Below are 26,107 nucleotides of genomic sequence, written 5' to 3'. Positions count from 1 at the left end.
TGTTAGGGGTATTATTTTCTGCATCACTTTAAGTTTGGAAGTGTTATAAAAAAGTTATTTATGGCCTTCAAGTTTGGCCTGTGAAAGGAGCAGTACCAACTTCCAGCTCTTATTTGAATCATAGAACTTCCCCAAAGGTTTGGAGACAAGGACAGACTTTCAGGTTTCTCAGAAATAAGAGTTTATCTGAATTATTTTGAATTATTGACAGCAAACTGTGCTTTCTCTGCAAGTTAGTTGTGGTGCAGGTTTCTTCATGCTGTAGCTATGCTTGTTTTGACACATGAAGTTTTCTTTAGGTCTACTTCATAATACTTTATTTAGTCAGTTTAGAGCTTTAGGGTTTGCTTTTTTTTTTTTTTGTGCTCCATAATCAGTCTACATTCAAAATATATATCGTAAAAGAGGAAGCTGAAGACTGGTTTGCATTGTTAGGAATCATAAAATGAAATATCACAAGGTTTCTCTTTCTTTAACAGTGGATGAAAAGATTAGTGTATGAGACAGTTCTGTAATGTGTTTCATTTCATATGGTGTTTCTCTGAGAGCACTGTTATTCTGCTATCATCCCTAATGACTGTAATGCGTTGAGTCACAGTGTTGTTTCTTAAAAGCTTTCACCTTTTTGTTGTTTGTTCTCAAGGTTACATTATGCAAAATACAATGTTATATTTTGTGCACTAGTTCAGGCTGTATAAAAATATTTTTAATCCTTTTATGAAAATTGAAATAACTCTGTTCTGGGGAAGAATCTTTATGCCTGTTTCAAGTATTCCAAGCTGCTATAATGAACTGCTGTTTCTTCCTCTGTCTGAAAAGTTATAGGTCATGTGTCTTGACTTTAAAATTATTCAGAGGTGGTAATTCTTGCATGCTCTTGCATTGGTAATTTGGTTTAGCTATTCACCATGAATTGCAAACCACTAAGAATTATCAAAAAGTAGTTTTGTTGTTTAAATAATTTTGAAGATGAAAGAGAACTTTTTCTACTTTACCATAAATGTGAGAAAAGACAAGGTAAAAATATGAGGGAGGTACGAAGAGAGGAAAGGACAGACTTCTTATTTTATTTCAATGGATTTGCATTATGGATAAGAATGAACAAGCGAGTTGAATTAAATACATTATTCAAAACTACTGTTTTGGTTTGATTAAAACTCTGCTCTACCAATCATTTTCATTACTGTGCCACTTCGTTTTTTTTCTTTACTTTCTGATGAGGTAAGGCACTGTGTCTTTTAATGATTTGATAATGTTCCCTACAGAGCTTTTATCCTAGTTAGCTGCAGCCTTTGGCCCCTTTTGTGGTATTTGTTGCACCCAAAAATCCTACTGAAGATATGTCAGAATTGTGAGTGCTCAGCTCCACCATCAGTGTGAACATACACTTTGCTGAGGGTAGCACAGGTGTGGTTTTGTCTCTATGCTGAAGCCCTTGGCCTAGTAGACTCTGGTAGGAAGAATGTGTTTAGTGCAGAAGAAGGTATTAGAAAACTTAGTAGTTAACTAGGTTAATATTTACCACGATTCTTTTGTGTGCTTAAACCTTGGCTGTAAATCTATGCTCCTGCCTTTTCCTCTGTGAACTACTGAAATTCTTCTAAAACTCATTAATACCCAATACTGAGGGTATTAAACAAAACAACAAACCTCCCCACCAAAAAACACAACTAAACAAAAAACATGAGCTGTAATTTTTTTTTCTGGTCTCACTCCACCTTTCCTGAAGTTTGCCCCAAAATAGTCAATCTTACATTGATACTGGAACAGGGCAATTTCTTTGATTTTTTTTTTTTTCCTCCAAATTTTAAAATAAGGAACCAAGTATGAACTGCTAAGAGGTTTTTTTAATAGTATATGCTGCTGCTTGCTCCATTTGCATTTGCTATCAACAAACATATATTCCTCAGCAGTCTGGTTTTGTTAAAAGCTGGAAGACTCCCATTGAGGGGAGCCAAAGGATTCTTTTCCCCTGCTTTTGTCCACTCCAGAAAGCTTTCTTCTGAAGCATCTGGGGTGACTCACACTGATTGAAAACAATACATTTTCAACAGCAATTCTGTGAGTACCCATGTAGTGATTGAAGAAAGAACTTAGTGCCAAAAGGTGTTCCTTTTCTCTGAAAGCCCAATACATGTGAATGGTCAAAATGTAAAATTAAGGCATCTTGTCTACATTGACAAGAAGGAGGTAGGACTTACTAAGTGTTTATAAGAATAACTTGCCCCTACTTTTGTTCTCTTTTCTTTGAAGAAATTTACAGGGATTTTTTTTCTGGAAATGACAGTAAAGCATTGTTAGATAGGACACTAAGGATACTAATGAAAAGACTGTATAGCTTCAGTGTTTCTTAAGTGCCTTGTGGAAAGGATTGCTGGAGTCAATTTTGAGTGAATTTTGAGCCTCTCTCAGGCAATTGTAGTTTTCTGCTTCTAACAAACTCTTATTCGGTGTTTAAGGAAAAAGAATGAGGTCCATCAAATGAAAGAGTTCTCTGTCTTGTCAGATCAAAGAACGCGAAATAATTTTTTTAAACAGTTATCAAACAGTCTAAATATCTACTATGAAAGGCCAGTAACCCTCATACAGGGGGACAGGATTTTGAGAAGAAAACTGTTTGTCACCCAGTCTCTCATGAATGCCCTGGAAAGATGTAGCTGCTGATACCGTCAGATGATGGGCTGCCTGCATGTGCTGTAGGCACTTCATCTATCCACTTGGGTCCCATTTTGGAGGCACACCCACATCATCTTGGATTTTATGATTTGAGCTAAATCATTTGGTCAACCTTCAGCTCAAAGAAAGCTTGTACAGTTGGCTGCTGTGCTGTGCGATGCTCAATTTTTCTACTGGTGTGGAAGCGGATTCCCCAGATGCAGTTGGCCGGTCAGCTGTACTTAACACACAGGAGAAAATCCTTGTTTCTCTTAGGAGTCTGTATGAATCACCAGGCTTTAGGAGCTGTAGGAGAAGGGCTCTTACCAAGTAGAGGGGAGAGAAGAAAGGCTAGAAACCTCTCAGCTCATGCACTAAATTGACACCTGGTCCTATGTGGACTATGTGCAGGACATACTATTTTGACTGTTGGCAGATTCCAAACTGTAATATTTTTTAATTACTACAGAGTTATAGCATGCTCTCAGGGGAAAAAAAAAAAAAAAGATTAAGAATTGATTTTTGTCTACACATGAAGAAGACTTGACAGGAACACAGTTAAACTGCTGAGAATTGTGCCTTGGTTCATATCCAGCTCAGGGTCATATTCCTCCCTGAAGTTTATCAGCAAAAGTTTCGTTGACGGTACAGATGTTTCTCTCAGCATCTAAAAGGCATGCTTGACACATGTTAATGTTAGTAGGTTTGGTAAAATCTGGAAGCACAGATTTGGTCTAAATGTTTTGTGAAAATGGTCCTGAAAATGTTTGCTTTCTAACATGAAGATAAAATAATACTTCATTTACAAAGCACTATTGAACAGAAGAAAGCAGAATTAAGTTTCATGAAGGGATTAGATTATTAACCCAGGATACGAAGTATGTGTCTTTCTTTGTTCCTCTTTATATTTCTTCTGCCACCTTTCTTTGAGCCTTTCCTTTTTGGCTTGAAGTCCTTCACTATAAAAATACTATCGTAATTCATGCTTCATTTTGTCAGGATAAATTGGTTGATGATTATTAAAGCTTACAGTACTGTGATAATGATGTGTAAAGGGGAAGCTCTCTGCTCGCCCACCAGACTGGCATAACCTTCTTAGAACATTAGTTACAGTAAGCAGCAGATAAGGTTTTTCAGTAAAAATAGGCAAAAGCATCGGTCCTGTAGAAATATATTTTCTTCTTTCAATTATGTGTGATCAAAGAAAGACTGGAATGAGACACATTAACACACTCTTCTGTTTCCTTCCCAGAATTACAACAACAGCTGCTTGTATGATGGACCTACGGCGGTATCCGCTGGATGAGCAGAACTGCACGCTGGAGATTGAGAGCTGTAAGTACTTCTGCAAATCCTATTTATTCTGTGGTCAGCTGCTTCAGAGTATTTATTTCTGTCTTTTTTTTTTTTTTTTAACATGCTACTAACCTAGTTGTCTTTCTGTCTGATGACATTTAGATCCTTGTAAACACATGTGAAAAAATAGCTTTCCAGATGGATTAGTAATTTGTGGCACAAGGATTAGTAGAATTTATTCTGTGTTTTGATGGACAATTTACAGCTTTAAAAGTCTCATTCAAATGCCTTGTTGGAGTTCACGTGAGGAGCACGAGGATTACTGCTGAACTGTGTGGCAGCTTGTTTCCATTTATAAATAACGGCAAGAGGTTAGAATTGTCCTTGAAATAGGTGTTTTGTGGGTTTTTTTCTAACCCTTGTGCTGTAGTTAAACTTTCAACGCGTGCAACGCAGTCTGTTATATATACTGATTTAATAGCTGGTGACTCTGTCAAACTGTCGATGTAGATAAAACTTGTGAAATAAAATTTCAGATCTCTTCACTGACAAATCTTCAGGGAATCTAAGTACATCAGAGAAAAAACAATTCATGATCACTTTTATAAAGACAATATTGTAAGCATGCATTATTTGGCACTCTAGTTAAGATTATAGCAGCACTTAGAAGATACATTTCCTTTTTCAGGAGAACCATAGGTAATTCAGCTGGGGTGTATTATTAAGTTGAATGTGGCAAGCAAAATGGAAATCAATGGCATGTTTTAAGACACAGTACACAAAAGTATGTGTATTTCTAAAGTAACTTCGGTATTATAAAAGACTGGGATTTCTGTGTGCACTGAAATACAAAATGATAGTAGCTTGTGCTACAGTCTGGTAAGAACTTGATACAGCTGAGCTGCTTCTTCCTATTCTAGAAAGCATTTAAGAATATGCTTTAAGTTTGTGTCCAGGTTTCATTCATTTTAGTGTAATTTAAAGGTATGCCAAAATCCTTTCCTGAATTAAGCTTGTGACAATGCTGTCTGAAATAATTTACACACATAAAATAAGCAAAATGAGTCTTTCTCATTAAAGTTCACCCCTTCTCTATGCTGAAATACACAAGCGGCAAATGTGATGATGGACTTTGCTCTTTTGAGAATGGATAAAATATTGTTGTGTGGTTTGTTGGGTTTTTTTTCAGTTCTTTATAGAATTTCTCTTGATAGCATTGGATTCAAAATTTCATACCTGCAGCCTTTTACCAGTATAGTAGGCTGATTTTAATGTGTGAGAAAACTACTGGCATAAAGGCATTCAGGTTTACAGAGTTTTTTACTGAGAATGTGGCTTGCTATGCCGGTATCTTTTAATTGTTGTTATAGCAAGGACCTGGAATTTTTCTTTTGTCCAATTGTGTGTGTAAGGTGGAAAGCTGGAGAGTCAGAGGACAACCTTTCTCTCTATTTACAGCATTGTTTAAACAGTCAACAAAGTCTTGCCATTTCTCCGCATTGCTGAGATGCTTGAATCTTCTTGGGATTCACAAACTAGATATCCCCTGCCTGTCATGCTTGCAGGACCCACTCTGGGAAATATTCCCAGGAAATACCTCCCAGGTCAGTCCTTATGCAAAAGTGAAAATTAAATTACATCCCTGCTTTTCAGAAGAGAGCACTTGTTCTCGTTCAGACTTAGAATGTGGGACCTCTGGGTTGAAATTTCCCTTTCATCTGATTTGGAGTAGAAGTTTGAAGCCAGATCAGTTATCTTTCACAACTGCATAACTTTCACAGATAATAGTCTTTCCTGGAACAGTACAGTAAGGTCTTTCTCTTCCTCACTCATTTTCCAGCAGTGGGTTCTAGCTTTTGGTAGAATTTTTTTTTTTTTTTTTGCATGGTAGTAAGAACAGATGACTTGGCATTTCACAACACTGTTCACATAAATCAATGTTCTTAATATTGTTACAGTCCTATAGTTCTCGCTATATTTGTTCTGATCATCCTTTGTCTTAACAGTGCCTGCAGATTTTGTTTCATTAGAAATTTCATTAACACACAAATACTAAAGAATATTAATGCCAAGAAGGAAGAGCTTTGCTTATAATTATTCTCTGTACTGAGCATGATCTATTCTTTCAGTGCTGTACCACTTCCTACACATCTTTTATATATCTTTACTAATTGCCTGTTCTTAGATACTCCTATATCAAATGTTTTAATAAGTCCAGGTTAGATATACTTTGTTTAAAAAAGTAGTTATTGTCCAGCCAGATCCTTTGAGTGAAGTCATGATAGATTTTTATCCCATTTCCATACATGTTAATGTCTCTGTCCATCCATTCTTTCTCCACTTCCTCATTCCTTTTCCCCCCTAATCCTGTTATTGATGCCAGAGTTGATTGGCTGCTTAGCTGCCTGGGTTACTTTTTTCCACGTGTCACTGTGTTTACTGAAATTTGTGGCCAATATCAAATTTTTGTTAATCTAGATTTGCATAAATCTAGTTTAATTTACAAATTAGACATTATGGTGGAAAATGTGATCATTTTTTGCTTTGCTCATCCTTAAAGGGCAGAACCATGTTGAATGTTTGCTTTTGCTATGATGCTTCTAAACCTGTAGGCCATATTTTTCAAGGAGGTCTAATCTGAGCTATTCTACTTCTCCCTTTCTTTTGTTATTTCCCAACACACTGAATAGCAGGGTTATAATACCAGAGGGAAATCAATTTTCCTGTGTATTCATTTCTTAGTTTCCCAACTTGCAGGCAACAGAGAGCTTTTTCCTTTTAGTTGAATATTGACTTGACTCAGTAAAATACCTCTCCTTTCTGCTCCCTACCTCTGCCACTGCAGTGTGCATTGCCAAGTTTCTGATGATGCTCTAGAATAATTTTGTTCCTCTGCTGTTTCCTGCCTCTCTGGAGTTGTAACTGTTGAAAGGAATGTCTTAGCTAATCAACCATAAAACTAGTGGGAGCTCAAAGGCAAAAAGGAGTACAAGGGAGTTTGAAGAATATTTCTTATTCTTATAAACAAATAAAATATCATATTGCACATCCTCTAGTGTAACAGAGAGAAATGATTGTGATTCTTTTGAATATTTATAAATGTAATCATTCAAGATTCATCTGGTACATTTGGACCTTTGTCCATTTCAATTATGTGGTACCACATAAAGACAAAAATTCACTTCAATTCCTTCTTATTTCATAATGTGTTTGGCATAGCTATATTTTTGTTATATTGAGGTTTAATTCAGAAAATGCCTGCCTTGTGACAGTGATTTTTATTTTTTTCCCATTTGTGGAACAAACAAGAACGCACCGCGTTTCTCCTTAGAAGCATATTCTCAGAAACATTTTCCATAGTGTATTAAAGATGTGGCATTAAAAAAAGTGCATTAAAGCCCTGTTGTCTGAAGCCTTAGCAAACAGGGAGCTTGCCACTCAGACGTACTGACTGGGGAAAAAGGGCAGAGTCAGAACAGCACACACAGATGGGGAGGAAGGACTGCTTTGCTGACGAATGAGAAATAATTGTTTTCAGGATATTTCATGTATATAACAGCCTGCAGTGTTTGGATCAGAAATCATTAGGGTTTTTTTTTTCTGCTTCGTGACAAAAAGGCCACAGAAGCACACTAAGGTAAGTTAAAAACTTCCGTTTGATAACAGAATCCAGAAAAAGCCAGAAAGAACACAGGTGAAAGAATATCATTCCTCCCAATAGCAGTGCAGCTCAGTATCAAATGCTTTCTAATCAAATCATCTGAAAGCTCATCAACAAGAGAAACAGAAGTCATCTTTGTGTGCTCAAGGTGACTTTACAAGCACATTTAAGGCACTGAAAAGAAATCAAAGATGCCTTTTGCTGAAGCCTTGAGTACTTTGCAGATGGCTGCTCTGGCCATCGATCAAAGTTATAATCAGGTCACACGGGACAAATGGTAGAACTCCAGGAACCGACCAGGCAAGGATTTTCTGGGTTAGAGGCAAATGTGCTTGATGCCAGGCAAGAGGCTCTGCCGATCCCCAGGGAGTGGGGTGTTCAGCAAAGGAGGATACCACGGGAACGTGTCACTTCCAACAATTCACAGTAAGTGGAAAGCTAAATACATGACTTTTGGACCACTGAAGGTTAGAAGCTTAATAGTTGTTCTCTTCTTTTAATATTTTTTTTCTTTCAGTTTATCAAGTTTAGCATGTGTCCTGTCCCCTTTGTCCCTTCAGCTAAGTCTGTTTTGCATAGTGGCTCTTGTACAGGGAGGATATTCCTCTATCAGTAGAAGTTGACCTTATCAAAGTGCCCCATTTCCCTCCTTGTTCATCATCTATATGTTCGGATGTCTTAATTTGGATTCTACGACAATTCCACCTGTACAGCACTTTGGGGGGAGGAGACATAGATTAATAAACAGTGATGGATTCCACCTCTGTACCCACACTCTGTCCATTTCAGCAACATCAGCTTATAGTGTGGCTTCCTCAGGACAGGTACTTTGTTCTTTATTTGTCCTTAGTAATTTCATCTGAAGTATGTTGAGAAGAGCAGAAAAGAGGTATAATTTCAGTGGCATAACGCATACTGGCAATGAACAGGAAATCCTTGAGTCCTCTTCAGTGTGTAGATAGGATGATTCAATAAGGGCTAAAAAAAACCCCAACAGTAGATTATTCTTCTGGCTAGTCTGAAGAGGGGAAGGAAATTTAGACTAACCACCAGCACGTATGATCAGGGCACGTTGCATAAAAGTGAACCAGTGTTTGTAAGGTTTTGATAACTCCCTTCCGCCTCCCAACCAGGGACTTTGGTCAGGCTTTCAGACTGGAACTCAAGTAACATCCAATGTATATTACCCTGCAGGTAGGCAAGAAGGGATTATATTCCTTATTTTCTTTATAACTCAGTGCATCTTTGCACCAGTCTACATCTTGGAAGCTCTCATAACACAAGCAAGATAATGTACTGTTTGCAAACGGGCAAAGAATTAAACAGAAACTCTGCGACAGCTTCTTAGTGCTTTGAAGCAACCTGGAGTTAAATTTAAAAGGGAATACAAGATACTAATATCCACTCTCTGCTTATCAGCACCGGACAATATAGGCAATATAGATTTCCACAGAGAAATTCATAGCTTCAAGCTCTTTTTTTTTTTATCGTTCTACAGTTGAATATGGAGAATATATAGAATCATAAAGACGTAGAGACAAAATGCAAATGGCTTTAAAATTTCTAAAGTTTTGCTTTTTATATCCAGTCTGAGCTAGACTACATTTGTCCTTATTGCACATAACCCTGCCTTTTATCAAGGGATTATTGGAAACAAAAAGGGCCCAGTTCAAATAGTCCGTAGCCAGAAAGAGATTATAGTTTATTTTTATTATTTTCCTTGGAGTACTTTTTTTTTTTTTATTAGAAGTTTGCTGTACTTAAAATGGTTTAAAGCCTTGATTCAGTCAGTAGGTAATTCAGGCAGAATCTTTGGTATATGCTGAGTCTATCACTAATATTTATTGCTCTGCCAAGTTCTCCTATTTTGGTTTAGGCACAAAAGTAATTGCTTTTAGTTGAGCAGTAGCTTGCTCGTTTGTGATTTTTCACTTGCTGCCTGGTGCTTCTAAGCATTGGACCCGATCATTATTAACTGTAGAATCACAGTTGAAACTACACAGACCTCTGAAAGGGGCAGAAAAAATATGCTCAGTGCTGGCATGCATCATCTTCCTGCCAGCAAGAGGTCACATTACATCAGAGGCTGCTGTTCCTGGTAATAAGTAGCCATTGTTTTGAAGTGGCAATACCAGCAATTTTCTGGTTAAGGTGGCTGTAATTCTTGAGTTTGGCCTAATGACACATTAATTGTCATACTCTTTTCTATCCTTGTGACAGCTGTAGGTTATGTTACAGCTTTTATTTGTATTGAGTTCATAACAGCTAACATACATGACTTCGCAGTGGAATGTGAGAATAATCCTTTCCCTCCCCCTTTCTCTTTTTTAACCAACAAAACCATTATTGACATACAATGTTTTGATTACCTGTAATGCATGGCTTACTTGGATTCAGAGTTTAGTGCTAAACAAAGTTTTATTCAGGACTTAGTGAAATGACCTAAATAACAAAGTGCTATTTGTAAATAATGCACTTACTCCAGCCTCTGTCAAAAAAACTTGTATGTAGCAGTTGTGCCTCACTTGCAGATAGAAATGGTAATGTGTAATTACCACATTATTTTTTTGTGGAAGAGTGAAATGTTTCAGCATTCATATGTAGCGCTAAGTCCACCTCCAGTTTTCAAGCTTTTTTTCTTTGGATGTGTCCAATTCACGATGAACTGAGAACATCCATCAGGCTTTCTGTGAGGAGCAAACTTCAAATATGTTTTAGTCTGTGCTTTTTAAAAAAAAAAAAATAATAATTGGACAATCTACATTTTTTGACAGGAGTTTCATTCAAATAAATCCATGTCTTGTTACAAAACTAAACCACTTTGTGGCAAATTCAGAGTTACTACAATTTATCTAACTTCCCGTTAATACCAGGAGACTTTGAATGTGGAAAGTTTTACATAAATAAATAATCCTAGGTGGTTTCTTTCCCCATTCCCATGCAAGTTGTCATTTTACTTCATTCACAGATTTAGAGAAATGTTCCTTCACTTTGCAATTCCTACATACTATGGATTTCAGAGGAGAAAAAGTTAAAATTGTTTTTCCTTTGAGGAGAGAAGACCATCCTTCCTTCCCTCAAGGAAAACAAAATTACTGAGTGAAATTACTGTGCCCACTTTAGGTCTCAAGTTGTCTCTTGAAGGTAAGTCGAAATGAGAGGAGGGATTTAAAACAAATCAAAAAGTTCTAAAGGTTAGGTGTTCTTTTTATTTTATTTTTTTTTACATCATTGTAAGTGATGGAAGTGGCGCTAAAAGCTAATAATGGCTTATCGTCCATAGTATCATTTTACTTAAGTAGTCAATTATCTTTTTCAAAATGAAATAATTTCTTCAGCATGGTACAGCTTTTACGAAATAGTAATATTCATCAGATGCTGGAATCACTTGACCTCAGGTCTTATGCTATAGAAGGCAACGGAGACAGTGATTATCTTGCAGTGATCACATACCTGTGAAAAGAATTGAAATGTGTTTCTACAGTCATTTTATTTCCTAAGATAATTTTGTTTTTTTTCCCAGCATCTCTCACTGTTTTACAGAAAATAAGTATCAATTCATCATCTTTGTGAGAAATCAAAATATACTCCATTGATTAACCTTTTACCCATTGATCAAATTATATTCAGTTCCTGATGTCTTTTGGAGGCAAAGAAGCAAAGAGTAGTCAGTTGAGAAACTCATGAAGATGTAGCTAATGGCCAAACCCATTTGTCTGATGGTTGTCCCCCAGGAAATAGTTTCAAAACGTTGAGCATTTATCTCAAAAAATAGTTTATTAACTATTTATCCCTAATTTTAAGGGCCAAGACAGGCATCTGTCTGGATACCTTAGCTTTTGGAATTTAAATAATAAGCAGTACTGTATGTGGCTTCAGATATTCTTTTACTCATCAGGATGTTTCAGCAATGAGAAGTATTTTTTCTTGGGTAACTGTAATTGTCCTTCATTCATCAAATTAGATTACATACATTTAAAGAATTATATTCCTCCCCCCCACCCCCACCCCCCAAAATATCTAGGAACAAGAAGGCAATTGTTTGAGTCTGTTATCGGTCTGATCTGTATTTGCACTTGGCCACTGATAACAGCAATTCAAATAGTTATGCTAATGCTGAATTACTTCAGTGGGGGAGAGACTAGAAAATGCAGGTTTGAATCATCATAAAACTGCGAATTCAGATGAAATTTGACAAGCAGTTTTGGCCTGTTTACAAAACAACAGCAACAAACAAAACAGGATCAACTCGTACCCTACACTGGGAAACAGTGTCCCGTCTTTCCTCACTGACAGCAGAGACTCAGGTGAGATGTAGCAATGCTCATTTAGGTTCCTCTTCTGTTTGAAGATAATTGAATTGGCTGCTTGAGGGACAAGCCAAATGACCGGACTTGCAGTGTGCTCTGTATTGGGTCACTTTCCATTGACAGTGTTCCATTTGGCATAAGTTTCTAGAGTAGGAATTGGAGCTTCATCGCTCAAATGTGAGCTTAATCCTCCTCAGTGGCTTCTATTAAAGGGAAGAAATATCTGTATTCTCTAGCAGGGTTGGGTTTTCTTGTTTGGGTGTTTTTGTTTTGTTTTTCCCAAACTCTGAATTTCCTTTACTTTTCTTACTGATGCTCAAATGAAAAATATTTCATTTTTGGTCACTGAATGGGAAAACAATTTCATTGTTTTTGTTTCAGCAAATAGAAGCCAGAGTGAATAAGATCATATTTTGTTTTGATTATGACATTGGGTTTGGGTGGAAGAAAGGTTGACTTTTCAAGTAGACAAGACTGGGAAACATTATTTTACTTTGGTGGAATAACAGAGAAGAAATGGAATTAGCAGAAGTATTGGCAAAGTTAAACATCACAATCTTTTCATTCCTTTGATCAGTATATTGCACCTTTCTAATGACGAGAGCTTTGTGAAACAAAGTTAGTTTTGTTCAGTTGCTCATGTTATTTGGTACTGGTAGTTCAGATTGTTCAAATTCCACCTGTGTCTAGAAAATATAACCTACTTTCTGTTACTGGATGCAGTCCCATTTTCCTATGCTTTAAATCTATATATTGAGTTCAGAGTTAGTATTGCTTACAGTAGTAGCAGTTCATTTAAAAATAATTCAGTCATAGTATTATCCAACTTTTGGCAGGTAGGGGAACTAGTTGTCATTTTCTATCAGTCTAATGCTGCTATAATTGATGTGCGAAAATGCAATTGCAAATTTGCTAAGGCATTGCATTGGTGTGCAAGTCATAAAAGGAATACTACACAAGGAAATTATTCTAGTTTTAGAAATATTCCTGATACATATGCCACTCATAATATTCAATACGTATTTGACACACTGTCCAAAATTATTTGGATGGAAATTCCAAAGAGTTATATCTTTTATGTATGAAAAATCTTAACTCTTAGATAAACTTTCTTATGATGTTAATTTGTTCTGAGTCAAAATTAAATGTAAATAATACCCTTATTACTCTAAGTATCCTCAAAACTATGTTTTGTGAAAGAACATTTATAAAGAAAAGGATATCTAAGTATTTGAGAGAAGTCGTAGCGATCATAGTCTCAACCATTTATGTTGTATTTATAAAAGGGTTGGGGATTTTTTGTCTTTTTTTTTTTTTCTTATCTAATAATTTGGATGTGTTGTTTTCAGTGTTGCTTTTTATGGGGGGGGAAAGAAGTCACTAAGTAGATTATTAATATGTGCCTATATTTCAAGGCATACTTCAAGAATACATCAGGATGGAAGGGACCTCAGGAGGTCTCTAGTCTAACCTGCCCAAAAAATGGTCAGCTCTGGGGTCAGACCAAGTTGCTCAGGGCTTTGTCCAGTCTGATCTTGAAAACCTCCAAGGACGGAGAGTGCAAAACCTCTCTCTAGGCAACCTGATCCAGTGCCTGACCCTCCTAACAGTGAAGAAGTTTCATTGCAGTTGTGGAAAGGGGCCAACGCTGTGTATCCGGTTTATCCTGTCCTGGCATGCTGCATCTGCCTCAGAAATAAGTATTTACTGTTATTAATCTGAAATAGAATGTAAGTGCTGTGCAACCTGTGTTGTAAAAAAGTAAGTTATGAGTCATATAACTGAATGACAATATCATGAGAATACTCTGAATAAATTAATATTTTGTATAAGAGGCCCTGTAATTTGACAAAGGCATTTTTGAGTTAGTGAGTTAAGCTACATAGTTTTCTTTCCAGTTATGATCTTCTGGCGTGATGTAATCTGATCCGTATCTCTTGATTCAGTTACACAGATACTATTCCCACCATATAGATTGGTGTCTCTGTATACCTTGTCATTCTCAATCTCTTGTTAAGATTTAAAAACTCTCCAAATAAGGATTCTTTTCCCCTGGATAATGATCTAAGAATTTTCATTACGACGTTTGGCTCAGTAACATATTTCTTGTTATACACATCTAAAAGGCAATTCTTTGCCTTCTGTAACTGCACAATATATAAGTTGTCTTTATTGTGTATGGAGCACAGATATGAATAGTCAGCTTTACAGGAATATATTGGAAATGCATTTGTTTAGGTTACAGCTTTGGAACTTGTATGTCATATTTCTACTCTTCAGCTGCAGAACAATCCACTAATTCCATTTGCTATCATACAAGCTTGTCTCCTCTTGTGATTGATTTGTTACTGTAGCCAGAATTTGAGATGTTACCTCAGCCCAGGCAATTATCTTGCATAATAACAGGGTAAGATAACAGAAAAAACAAGGAATTGATGTAATTCAGTATTCAGCCATATGTCTAAGAATACACCTTTCCACTTTGACATTATCTGTACAGGTACCGTGCTCTAGAGAAGATTATGCAATATTGGAAATAACAACTTGTAACAGTAGTAGTCTACAATTATCATGAATGGAATCAAGTACTGTGCTGAATCCAGGTACTTTACTGATGTGTGAAAGATGATTATCTAAGAATTTGATGGTTTTTGCCTAACCTCATACAACAATTTCCTGCTAAAATCACCATTTTTATCCTGTTTTCTGAAACAGTTAATTGACAATCAACATATATTAGAAGTGAGTATGTGTTCAATAACAGACACAGCATTGTTCAAGGCAAAGACCTGTTGTGGGCTGCTACGAGAACTAGTTTCATAAAAGCAGAGCAGGCACCTGCATCTTACTGTGTGGGAGCTCGTCTGTGCACATCAGGGGCTCTTCAAGTAAAGGAATTTCTTTCTCCTGACCACACCTGGAACGGTCAGGTCTCTTCAACAGCTTACTACTAGAAGACTGATATGTACCAAAATGTTACAGAGACAACCTGAGTGATACTGAAATGCTGGTGAGTTAAGTTTCTGCTTGTGAATTTTACTTTTATTTTTTTGTTTTTTCGTGTCTGGACCTTTGTAACCTGTTACCTGACACATGTTGTATCACTGTTTTGGGGAAATTCTGGAAAGGGGCAAAGAACAGAACAGTAGATTCTTCTTCTTACCTATGGTCCCTCTCTATCTTCTTTTCTTTGCAGAGCCAAAATGAGTAATATAAACAGTAACATGGGTGATTCCTAATCTGTCAGAATTATTGTCCTAGGGATGGTATTCATGCCAAGGAACTTCTCATTCTTCACATACAGCTAACATGAATGTGCAGGGGAGCAGATGAGCATCCAAGTGCTGCAAGTGCAATTCATTTATACTGTAAGTTGCTTATGTTGCTGTAGCATACGTGGTGTTGGTGGTGCTGTATACATGTATTAACTAGAGTATTATTTTCCTTTCAGGTTTCAAGAACAACTTTCTGCAAGTCCAGAAAGATCCACAGTCTTATTAGGTAAATGCATGATACTTTTCTCCTGCAAAACCTACCTAAGTTCCTGTCAAAGTTTGTTCTCTTGCTGACCAAGAAGAACTAGCTTTTGCTTATCTCTATTTTTGCTCATTTATGGGAAGACGGGCTTAAAGAAGTGGGTTTTACATTTTGCTATGAGGACAGAAAAACCTATACCTCACTGTGTCCAAAATTTGCATTTTACCCTATAATGTGCTATGTACAGCATAGCTTTCTATTTTTCTTTTACAATGACTCTTCATGTGCTGCTGCTAATACTGTGGAATTGATTGTATGGGTGTGGGAAACTTACTTTCATTTTAAAATTACAAGGTCTTTGCTAAATCTTAGCTTTCTTAAAGAAATAAAACAGTGTTTTTAACTGTTGTATCTGTGTGTTTCATTATGAGTATAAAGGAATTCTGAACACAGTAAAACATGGGAAACTTTAAAGCCTGCTGAGAGAAGATGACTGCAAGATTGGCATCCCTGGCAGCTGACTTTTCTATTTTTATATATGAAAAATATAAAAAATTATATATAAAAAAAAAATTATATATGAAAACCATTATATATTAAATAAATCTTTATTTTGGATGGGAGATATTGAGAGTGATGCAAATATAAATACTGTTTGTATTGTGCACGTTCCTGTCAATTTGTGCTACTGAGTGATACATGTACTGACTTTTAGTCACCTTTTTTGAAGTTACATCTTTTTGCAACTGAACAGGGGGCTCCTATTTGCACATATGTACATGTGTACTAGCTTTTATTTGGCCTTGAAACTGTACTCAGGGACACTTTGTTCTGTGGCTGGATGCCATCTTGCTTTTGATTTTAAGGTATTTAAAAAAAAGATATTTGATAAATTAGGTCATTATGCCTGTTACAAATGGTATGGCTGTAATTTTACCAAACAACAAATTGTGAATACATTGATGTAACTATTGTTTAAGGATGATTTTCATAGCTTTAATGGCCATATATGAACAGGCATCTTAACATGTTCTCAGACTATAAAGCATATATTATCATAGAATAGTTTGGGTTGGAAAGGACCTCTAAAGGTCATCTAGTCCAACCCCCCTGCTGTAGGCAGAGACATCTTCAACTTGATCAGGCTGCTCAGAGCCCCGTCCAACCCGACCTTGAATGTTGCCAGGGATGGGGCATCCACCACCTCTCTGGGCAACCTGGGCCAGTGCTTCACCACCCTCAGGGTAAAAACTTCCTTATGTCTAGTCTATATCTACCCCCCTTTAAAATGACTTGCTTTTACAGGGAGTTCTCTAGCCTTATTAAAACTTGAGCTTTGGCCTTCTGGGAATACTGAATCAGAGTTCAAAACTGGAGCCAGGGTGCTTCATCTACACCTCTGTTATAGCCATTTCTGAGCAAGGGTATCTTTTGACTGTCTTATGACCAGTGAAAGTCAGCTGATCCCTGCTGCCATTGCATTTTTCACTTGTTCTGGTTTTAAAGTGTCCATAAGCAATTTTTCATATTTTTAATCTACCATTTCCATCATAGTTCTGATATAATATAGCCTTGAGGTTGAGTATTGCAAATGCAAAAAGCAGTTTCACACGGATCCTGTACAACAATCTCTCACAGTAGTGTTGCAAACTCAAATTAAGGGCTTGGTATTTTAAAATATTTTCCATGTGATCTTTTCTATTTTTAAAAGACAATTAGTAAAGCTTGTCAGCCATTTACTGTGGAGACAGAAGGCAACAAAAGAATTGGACTCTTGACACTTGAGGATTGTTTGAATTGTTTCTATATACCATATTAGTCAAACAAATTTTATGACACTTGATCCCTTGCTGAGACAAAGTCCTGGCTCAGCCTTTGAAAAATATTCTCCTTGTAGACATAGACAATGCTTACAAATATTAGGACTCCCAGGTTTTTTTTAGACTATTCAGAACATATTCACTCTAGGTTGGTGTACCTATAGGCCAAGAATGCGGTCAAGGTTGGTTGGCTGAGCTTTTGCAGAGGGAGGAAAATAATTTTAACAGATGAGTTCAAAGTTTTAAAAACTAAGCATTTTATTTAGGATTCTACCTTTTTAGAAGACATCAAAGAAGTACTTGCAAAACTTGATGTCTATGGTGTTCAACAGTAAGGCAAAGAAAATATCCAACAAAAGAGGACAGAAGGAGACACTTATAGATGTTCAAAAGTGCTGTGGGTTATCCTGACATGATAAACAAATAAATGATGTATCACCAGTTGATTTCAGTGAGAGTAAGATTAGAGAGCTTCTCAAATTCTCTGAAAGGTCCAACGAATGCATAAAAAGTATTCCCTGAAGCATTTTTTTTTTTTTTTAAATACTCCAGTACTGGTTCTGTTTTATACTCTGCTCTATGATACAGAGAGAGATCTTGCTAAATAAAGTCTATAAATAACAATGAAATCAAGATTTTTAGCTTCATCTAAATAATATTTTAACAACTTAATAAAAAAGATTATTGACTCTACCAGTGCTATTGTGGGGGAAAAAAAACCTCTAGATGCTCTTTAAGTTAATCTCTTGAATCATTGTCATAGCACTATCTTTTAGAGGAAAAATTAACTATGTGAGTCCTGAAGCGTGTTGTAGTTTAATCAGACGAACAGGAGTAGTTCTTTAACTTGCACCATTGTCTACAGAAGCACGTATGGGAACAGCAGTGTGAATTTTGTCTTTTTTACAGCTGGCACTCAGCAAAACCAAGTTTGAGTCACAGACTAATTCTGAAGGTGAAATACTGTTGGGGGGGGTGGCATGTGTGGTTCTGAGAATTACTGGTTTCCAGGGTGGAGTACTGAGACAAGGTATGTATCAGACACAGCCTTTGAAACACAAAACTCATTTGGCGTTTTGTCTAGGAAGCAAAGGAAATCAGCTGTAATATCTCTCTTAGTCAGTATGCTTAATGAAAACCAGGTCAGTCCAGTATTAAATGTCTAAAGAGAGATTCTTGAGACAAACTGGAGAAGAGCTGGGCACGTGATGTGGGTATATGTTTTTTCATGGACTCCATCATGGTAAAACAATAATTTAATCTGAATATTCTCAGTTGATTTGAGAGTGTGCTTATGAGATTAGGAAAATACAGCTACTCTCATTGCACAACAGTACTCAAGGATCTCATCAGGGGTTAGATAGCTGTATTTCGCTTAAGTAACTCCTGTGTAGTACTTTTCTCAAATCTGGTTGCAAACATAGGGCAGAGTTTCTCTATGTAAGTATCTGGTTTACTACCTTTAGCATGAAGTGATTTTAGTCTTGCATTCGGGTAAGATTTGATTACTACAGTAGTAAATGCTACTCTTGACAAGGACAGACATGCTGGAATTTATCATTGTTTCTCTTCTTTTTGAGACATTAGTACTTGTTTCAGTAGCCTACGTGTGGCAATCTGACTTCTTTAAGGGAAAAAGTCTAGCTTTCTGTGCTGTTAGTGGGTCAGATAGAGCCAACCATAGTCTTTCTTTTGCTCACTCTTTAGTGCATAAACTCATTGGTTTTCAGACAGAATGAGTATGAAGATTATGCTGAAAAGTAAGCAGTTAGATACAGTAAAAACTTACTTAGCTAATTAAAAAAGTGCTCTCTTGTATTGCTGTACCTGTGAGATACTATCCAAAAAAACAATGCTATATTCTAAGCACCTTTTCTGTATCTGCTTTATAAAGAGTACTGCACTTTTTTTCTGGGTATGAAATCTGCTATTGGAAGAACTTTCTCAAAAGGGCTGGTGCACTTGTCTTTCCTGCTTGAGTATAAGCCAGCACCTCCCACTGAGTCATGCTCCTGTGACCACTTCTGTAAGTCTGTTTTTTTCTTGGAATAGAAAAGCATTATCTTGAATTAATACTGTGATATTAACATGGCTGCTCTAGAGATGAGAAGGATCTCGGGTTATATAGAAACAATCTAATTTTGTGATATCACTTGCTTTTACTGGGAAAACACCATGGTTTTGAATGCCGCATGTTTTCCTTAAATACAGTGATTTAGGCAACCTAGAGCAGCTGCTTGTTTTGTGTGGTTTTGTTTTTGAGTTTGTTTGGGTTTTTTTAATTCTTTTTCCCTTCAGGGATTTGGATGATTGTGGAAAGTATTTTAGCCAGAAGGTAGAACAAAGCTCACTAGGGAGACTCCAGCTGGGACTGAAAATACAGCATTGTCGGTTCCACGTGTTCGTGAGTTAACACATGAGACCACTTGACCAGCCAAAAATGAACTCAGTCTGTTAAAAAGGAGATAATACCTTGTTTTAAGTGCTATTATTAAGGGCCTATCATTCTGTTATGACAAATACATCTCCAAATTACCTAATTTGCTTATGAATATTGGCTATTCCATGAGTGTCTGACCTTCGAAGAAGTACGCTCGGCTATCAGCTCGACCGCTATCATCCCTAGTGAGTTATTCAGAATAGATTACAAACTGCTTCCAAAAGAAGGATAAATGTAAGCCTTAAATAATTATGAGGATGATGAGTAGGCAAGCCTTTTAGTTAGATCTTTCCTTATCTAAATTGTTTTTCCAATCATGATAAAAATATCAAAGTGTGCAGTAAAAATATCTGAGCAAAATATCAGAATCAGTTGCACAGAGGAAGATAATTAGCAGATAGCGTGCATCTGTTCTTACAGACTCAAAGAAGGGCAGATGAGCTGATGTAGAGCTCTGCGTACTTTAACCTGGACTATTTTCATCCCCTTGGTTATCTTAGTATCTGTCCACTGCATTGCAGCTCTCTGCAAAAAAGGAGTATCTAACAGTAATTCGGTGTTATTTTCTACAGTGCATCCTACAGTGTATGTGGAACTTTAAAGTTCTGATTTTGCTTGTGATGGGAACGGCTGATGCCAATTTCCTAGTCAATATGGACAGAGGAGTTCATGGCAAAAAGAGATGCAGAGTCCTCATCGCTCATTAAAAACTGACCAAATAAATGTCGACTAAAAGCTCTCGCCATTTAAAGATGTTTGTGTAAGAAGAGATGTTCTCAACTAAAGACGTCATTGTTGCAATTGGAACACCTGGTCTGAAAGTGTGTGTACCTCTTTTGAGGTGAAAGTTGCTGGTTTCTCGTAATACCTGTTATTGTTGATGGGCAGTGATACCTAGAGCTTTTAATAAATGCATTTGTATTCCAAATTATTGTATGAGAATGGGAAAACATCATCAGAGTACTGAGTTTTACCTGCAGAAGCATTCTACTGTTATTGGTATGATACAGAGGCTAAATGAGATTTTTCCTGTTCAGGGAGGAACTTGTGCGGTCTCTTCTCAATGGTTAATGTTAGATGTCAAAGTTGTGAGGTTAGTCTGCTCTGAATTGTCATCTGGACAAGGCAGTTTTTGGTGCTTTCAGTTGTGCTCAAGGGGGAACCGTCTCCTGTGACTATCTGAGTAGTCTTCTAACTTTGGCATCAGTACCTCAATGTACACAGCATGAAATCCTTCTTGACTGACATTTCTAAATTAATCAACATAGCCGCATTGACAATACAGCATTACAATTAAGGGAAGAAACGCAAAAATAAATACTAATTTGTAAAACTGTTTTGTCTGTTTTACAGAATAAATGTAACAATTTAGTTAAACACACTTAAATATAATTTAAATTCTCTTTATTTGTAACTTTGATGAGGAAATTATTGGGTGTTTTTTACTGGGTGTCTGCAGCTCAGCTACTTATTGTTGCATTTTAGGTTGTTCTAGCTAGTGCAAAAAGACCTTGGGATGTGTACGATCAGATAGATATCTCAGAAATTTCTGTTTTGCAAGGATAGATATGCTGTCTTATGAAAGCATGATTGTGCTTTCATAAATCTTGCTAATGGTTGAATATTTCATCTATAGGACAGGGTTATTGTTCATTCCTCATCCATTTTTTACCTATCTGTATGCTCTGTATGACTTCTGAAAATTGATGATAGTAAAGAATGGGGGGAAAAAAAAAAAGTTCTGTAACTTTGAGGATATTTTAAAATAGAAAATGTGGCCTATTGGAGTTGATGCCTTAGACAGTATTCCCTTTTCTGAACACAAGGAAAAGCTGTCATCTTCCTGAAGACTAGCCCAGCCAGTTCAAATGTTATGTATGCTTGATGTTGATGATGTGAATTTTCAAGTTGTTAGAATCAAATATAAGAAGGTAATTTATAGATATTAAAAAAAAAAAAAATTCCCAACCTGAATTAAAAATACCAGTTTTCTGTTTCCCCTTTGGAATATTTGGGGGGGAAAAAGGGTCATGAGGCAGGTGTGTGAACAAAAGGAGAACCCTGTGTCAGCAGCACTCTGTCATAATTTGTTTGTAACGATAAGGAATTTCACTCCATCCCATTTGGGTTTTTGTCATATGCTTAATGCTTCATTGCTGTGCTCTTTATATGCAGAAGATGCTTTTTAGGATCTTACTGCAGATTATGGAGTTTCCCTGCTTCAGTGACCTGCATGAGTTACCCCTCCACTGTAGCTGTTGGTTTTTTTTTTTCCCCTGGTCCCAAGTTTACTTTTTAAATTCAGTTTTCACTCTCATTCTTTTAATATGGTCAGTCTTAATTCTTCCATCTCTTCTGCTAAAGTATTTCCAAACTACCAGCCTTAGAACCTCAGATTTTCTGAGAATATCTATTCTTGCTTATTAATCTTCAGTCTACAAATGAGGGGGAACAGCTGACTTGACCACTGTTTTTTCTTATATAAAAGAAAGCTGAAGTTATCACAAGCCTCTTCAGCAATGAAAAAAGTCTTGCACATATCTGTAGAATTCCACCCATTCTCAAAGCATCTGGATTTTTTCAAAGCTCCACAAAGTCCACATTCTTGTGAAGTCACAGCCTAACGATCTGGTAACAAACCCCACAATGTCAGGATGACAGCCTAGCACCAGCTTAGCAGTTGTTATCTGTCTATTGTAAACCAAGTTGACTACTCACGTGTTCCCGTGTTATTTCTAGACATGCTGATTACTTAAATTCCTTGTGGTCTGTGTCATAACACCAGACATGTTAAATGTCTTGTGAAGTATGTCCATACATTTGACCAAACCTGAAATTTTTTCTTGGGCGTTTTCCTAAAAGGATGTCTGCCTATAGAAAATTGGCAAGTTTCCCTTTTGGTCATAAAAACAATTCTAGATTGTTTGGGTTTTTGATTGTCCTTGTCTTTTTCTACTTTGTTTTCTGTCACCATTTTCCTTTGTAGGAGTAAATGCATGTATGTGCTTCCTCTATGCATGTTAAGTGGATTAGTAAGGCATGCCCCACTCAGAAAAGATAATTCTAGGTTTTTCCTTATGCCTTTCACGGTGTGTCCCGCTCAGTGGCACTGGCTCAAATGTTAAGAGTTAATGCAGTCTGTGTGTCTACCCTGCCACATTATGGGGAGGGTAATCTATCTCGCTACTGATCATTTCATGCTGAACCTATGATTATTTTTTTTCTGAGTTCCTGTGTTGGAATCGTCAACAAGGGATTGCTCTCCTTATTCCAGACCTTCTTTAATGAAACATGCACCAGAGTATTTGCAAAGCTGGCAGCACAGTGAGACCTTGTACCCTCTGCTGCCAACTGAGGAGTCCTCGAGGCTGCTGCCAGCACAATGGCACCATTAGAGGCACGGTCTCCAGTGAAAAATCACCTCTAGGCAGTCACAGTAAGAGTTGGAACTGTTAATCATTTTAAATGACCAACAGAATTATTTGCCCAATTATTATTTTTAAAACTCTAGTCAGCAAAGCTCATCAGCTATATGTTTCCCCCTGCCCCCACCACCAGTATAAATATTTCCTATTTGTGTGACTGTCTTTTCATTTTGAACCTAACACTCCTTTTCATGAGTGGATCCCATGTGGTGGTGCACGGACCATTTCTGAACAGCAGAGTAGTTTGCTGGAGGCAGTGGATGTCCTATATTTTAACATTAATAAGGTTCCTGGTGTTGTCTCGAATGACATTCTTATAAACAAGGTGGGGAAACACAGATTAGAGAAAACCACATTTGGACAATAACACGAACATGATTGTTGAGTTTACCGGAAGGAAACAATTTTGTATCAAGTCCATCTTCAGTGTTTTCATTTAATGATCTGAAAATTATGAAACTTGCCTAAACATTTGAGTAGCTTGAAAGGATAGAGTTAGGTTTTAAAGGATCTCATCTAGCTGAAGTGGTCTGAAAAAATGAAATTCCAAATTTTACACCTAAGAATGGCATCTCAGAACTGGGAAATAACTAGGTAGATGGCAGTCCAGGGTAGGGGTGTGGGAATCAAAACAAAATTAAAAAACCAGCCCTGGGGATATATCATGGATTGCAATGTGACACTGAATCCTTATCAGCACGTTGTGACAATGGTAAGGCTGACATCAGGGTCTATAAATGAAACTGCTATTTGTGAAATAACTAAAATAATCTTTCTGCTCTGTTCCATAGTGGCAAGTACTTGGTCATCAGGCTATGTCCTTCCAAGGGCTGCACCTCAAGAAAGATTTGTGCCCATTAGGGAACATCTAAGGGATAGCAATGAAGTTAATCGAAGGCCTGGAAAACATGACTTAGAAGAAAGATTTAGTGGGGGCAATTTTAGTAGAAGAGGAATCTAAGGAAGAGGTGGGATGAGTCTTCAAATATACAAAATGTACTGCAAAGAGGAAGAGGATAATCTGTTCTCTATGATGTTGGTTAGTACCAGAAGTAATGAGCTTAAATTGCAGCAGTGAAAGTTCAAAGTGAAGATGGTGGGGGTTGGAAAGTATAATGATAACCATAGTGAGATGCAGGGATAGGTTGTGGCTCCCTCACCCATTGTACCCTGCCCACAGGAAGGCTTTCAAGACAAGCAAAAAAGCCCTGTTTGGCAGGAATTGTGGAGATAGAGTTGCCCCTAAGCTCGCAGATAAATACTTTTTGCATGAATGGCAGATGGATACACCAGCATGAAATTATCATTGCATAAACAGTTGATTAAAAACCCAAAGTAAGGCTTGATGAACAGTTCAAGAAGTTGACATGTCTTACTCAAGGACTGTATTTGCATTTTCCTCCTACCAGTCTGAAGAGGAGTTAGTATAAGTATCTCTGAGTGTAACCTATAGCATTGCCATCCTCTCCCTCTCCTTTCCCTTTTCAGATCTCAAGAGAGTAAAGATTGTTTTGATTTATTTTCTAGTAGAAGGTTGTCTACACTTTCTGCATGTGACAGCATACACTTCCTCTTGAGACGCATACAAGGATCAGTAAATACTAAGTATATTGTTATTCATATTGGGTAGTATTTAAGTATGCATAAAGAGGACATCTTTCAGTATTTGCAGCTGTAGAACAGGTTGGGCTTTATAGGCTCTGACTTCATAAATTTGTGTTGGGTCTTCCTCTAGAATAGCCCTGGGAAATAAGTGTCATGTCTCAATTACCTTGTGTGTGTAATTTCTGTGCTATGAAAACAGCTTAAAAGAGAATGGATACTAGTGGTTTTGATTGTGAGTTGTTTTTTTTTTTTTCTGACGGAGAAATTACTACCTGCAGACATGATCTGGCTTCAGTACTGTGTGGGTTTTAGTCATTCTTTCTGTTGCTCACAACAGTGAAAGAAAAAGCCCATAAAAACATGTGATGTTATAATCCAGGAAATATGGACTTGTTGGAAGGCTGTTATTTAACATCCTCTGGAACTAACAGTGGTATTGCTGGGTTTTGAGCAATTTCAGTTTGTCAGTATTCCTGGCTCTGGGTGTTCATGAAATTGGCAATGTTCTGGGTTGCTGTTTAGGAACTAATATATTTCTGTTAACCCTGTTTTGCTTCCAATGTTTTGCTCTGGAAAATAGGGGTTTTTTTTCCTTTTATGTTCTTTTAGTTTCTTCTGGTATTACTGCTCAATAGGCATCATTCTTTTGGGAATCAGGTATTAGTTATAGCTGGTCCTAATATCCCAAAGGAGAACAGTGTGAAGAAGAAATGGTGATGATGTGGTTCCACTTCTCTCTATAGAACGGACTCAGCAGGGGAGGGAATGTCATGCTGCATCATTTAAAGATACCATATTGCAACACATATTTCCAGGATTTTTTCAGATGAACATGTAGGAATCAAACAGAAATCTAGTTTGGATTCTTCATGGTGTGTGGTTTCTCATTATCCATTGTTTCAAACCTGGGAGTCATCTTTCTTAACCTAAGATTCTTCAAGAAAAACTTCAACCTTCAGCAAGAAGGCAGAATAATACTATTTCTTCAAACATGGGTATGCCAGGGATCTCCCCTGCCAGTGCACTTGGGTAATGTGTGATCTGTGGTCTATGCCCAGAAAGTGGAAAGAGGCTCTCAATTTTCTTTCTTCAAACATTGTTATTTTATTTGTCTCTGCTACGTGTTGTACTCTGTCCCGCTCCTTACTTATAAGGAGTTGTCTTTCATGTGATTAACCTTAGCAGGTTTCTGTTATGATAGGGAAAGGTAGGGATGGCATATTTTAAACAGTCAATGAGTTTCATATTTATTAGCATGTTCTATCTAAACAGATTGTGATAACAGTAACAAAACATGTGGAAGCAGTGTCACACGTGTATAAAATGAAGTATTATCCAGCTTAGTACTTTTAAAACAATAAGCAGTATCACTGCAAAATATTTTTCTTGCTAAAAGTCGTAAATCAAAGAGCAACATA

At 36.9% G+C, this 26,107-nt stretch overlaps 1 protein-coding gene across 2 annotated transcripts in view; it reads left to right on the top strand.

Moving 5' to 3' along the window:
- The window catches only part of GABRB2 (gamma-aminobutyric acid (GABA) A receptor, beta 2), a 108,747-nt gene that overhangs the window by 34,099 nt on the left and 48,541 nt on the right, over positions 1–26,107 (top strand). For both annotated transcript variants that reach the window (XM_009318507.1, XM_009318508.1), the window contains exon 2: positions 3,908–3,990. In XM_009318507.1, coding sequence (XP_009316782.1) covers positions 3,908–3,990 — 83 coding nt within the window. The remainder of the gene's footprint in view (positions 1–3,907; positions 3,991–26,107) is intronic.

Source organism: Pygoscelis adeliae, unplaced genomic scaffold, assembly GCF_000699105.1.
Source record: "Pygoscelis adeliae isolate BGI_AS28 unplaced genomic scaffold, ASM69910v1 Scaffold42, whole genome shotgun sequence".
NCBI lineage: Eukaryota > Metazoa > Chordata > Aves > Sphenisciformes > Spheniscidae > Pygoscelis > Pygoscelis adeliae.
This window is presented reverse-complemented; position numbering and strand designations above follow the sequence as displayed.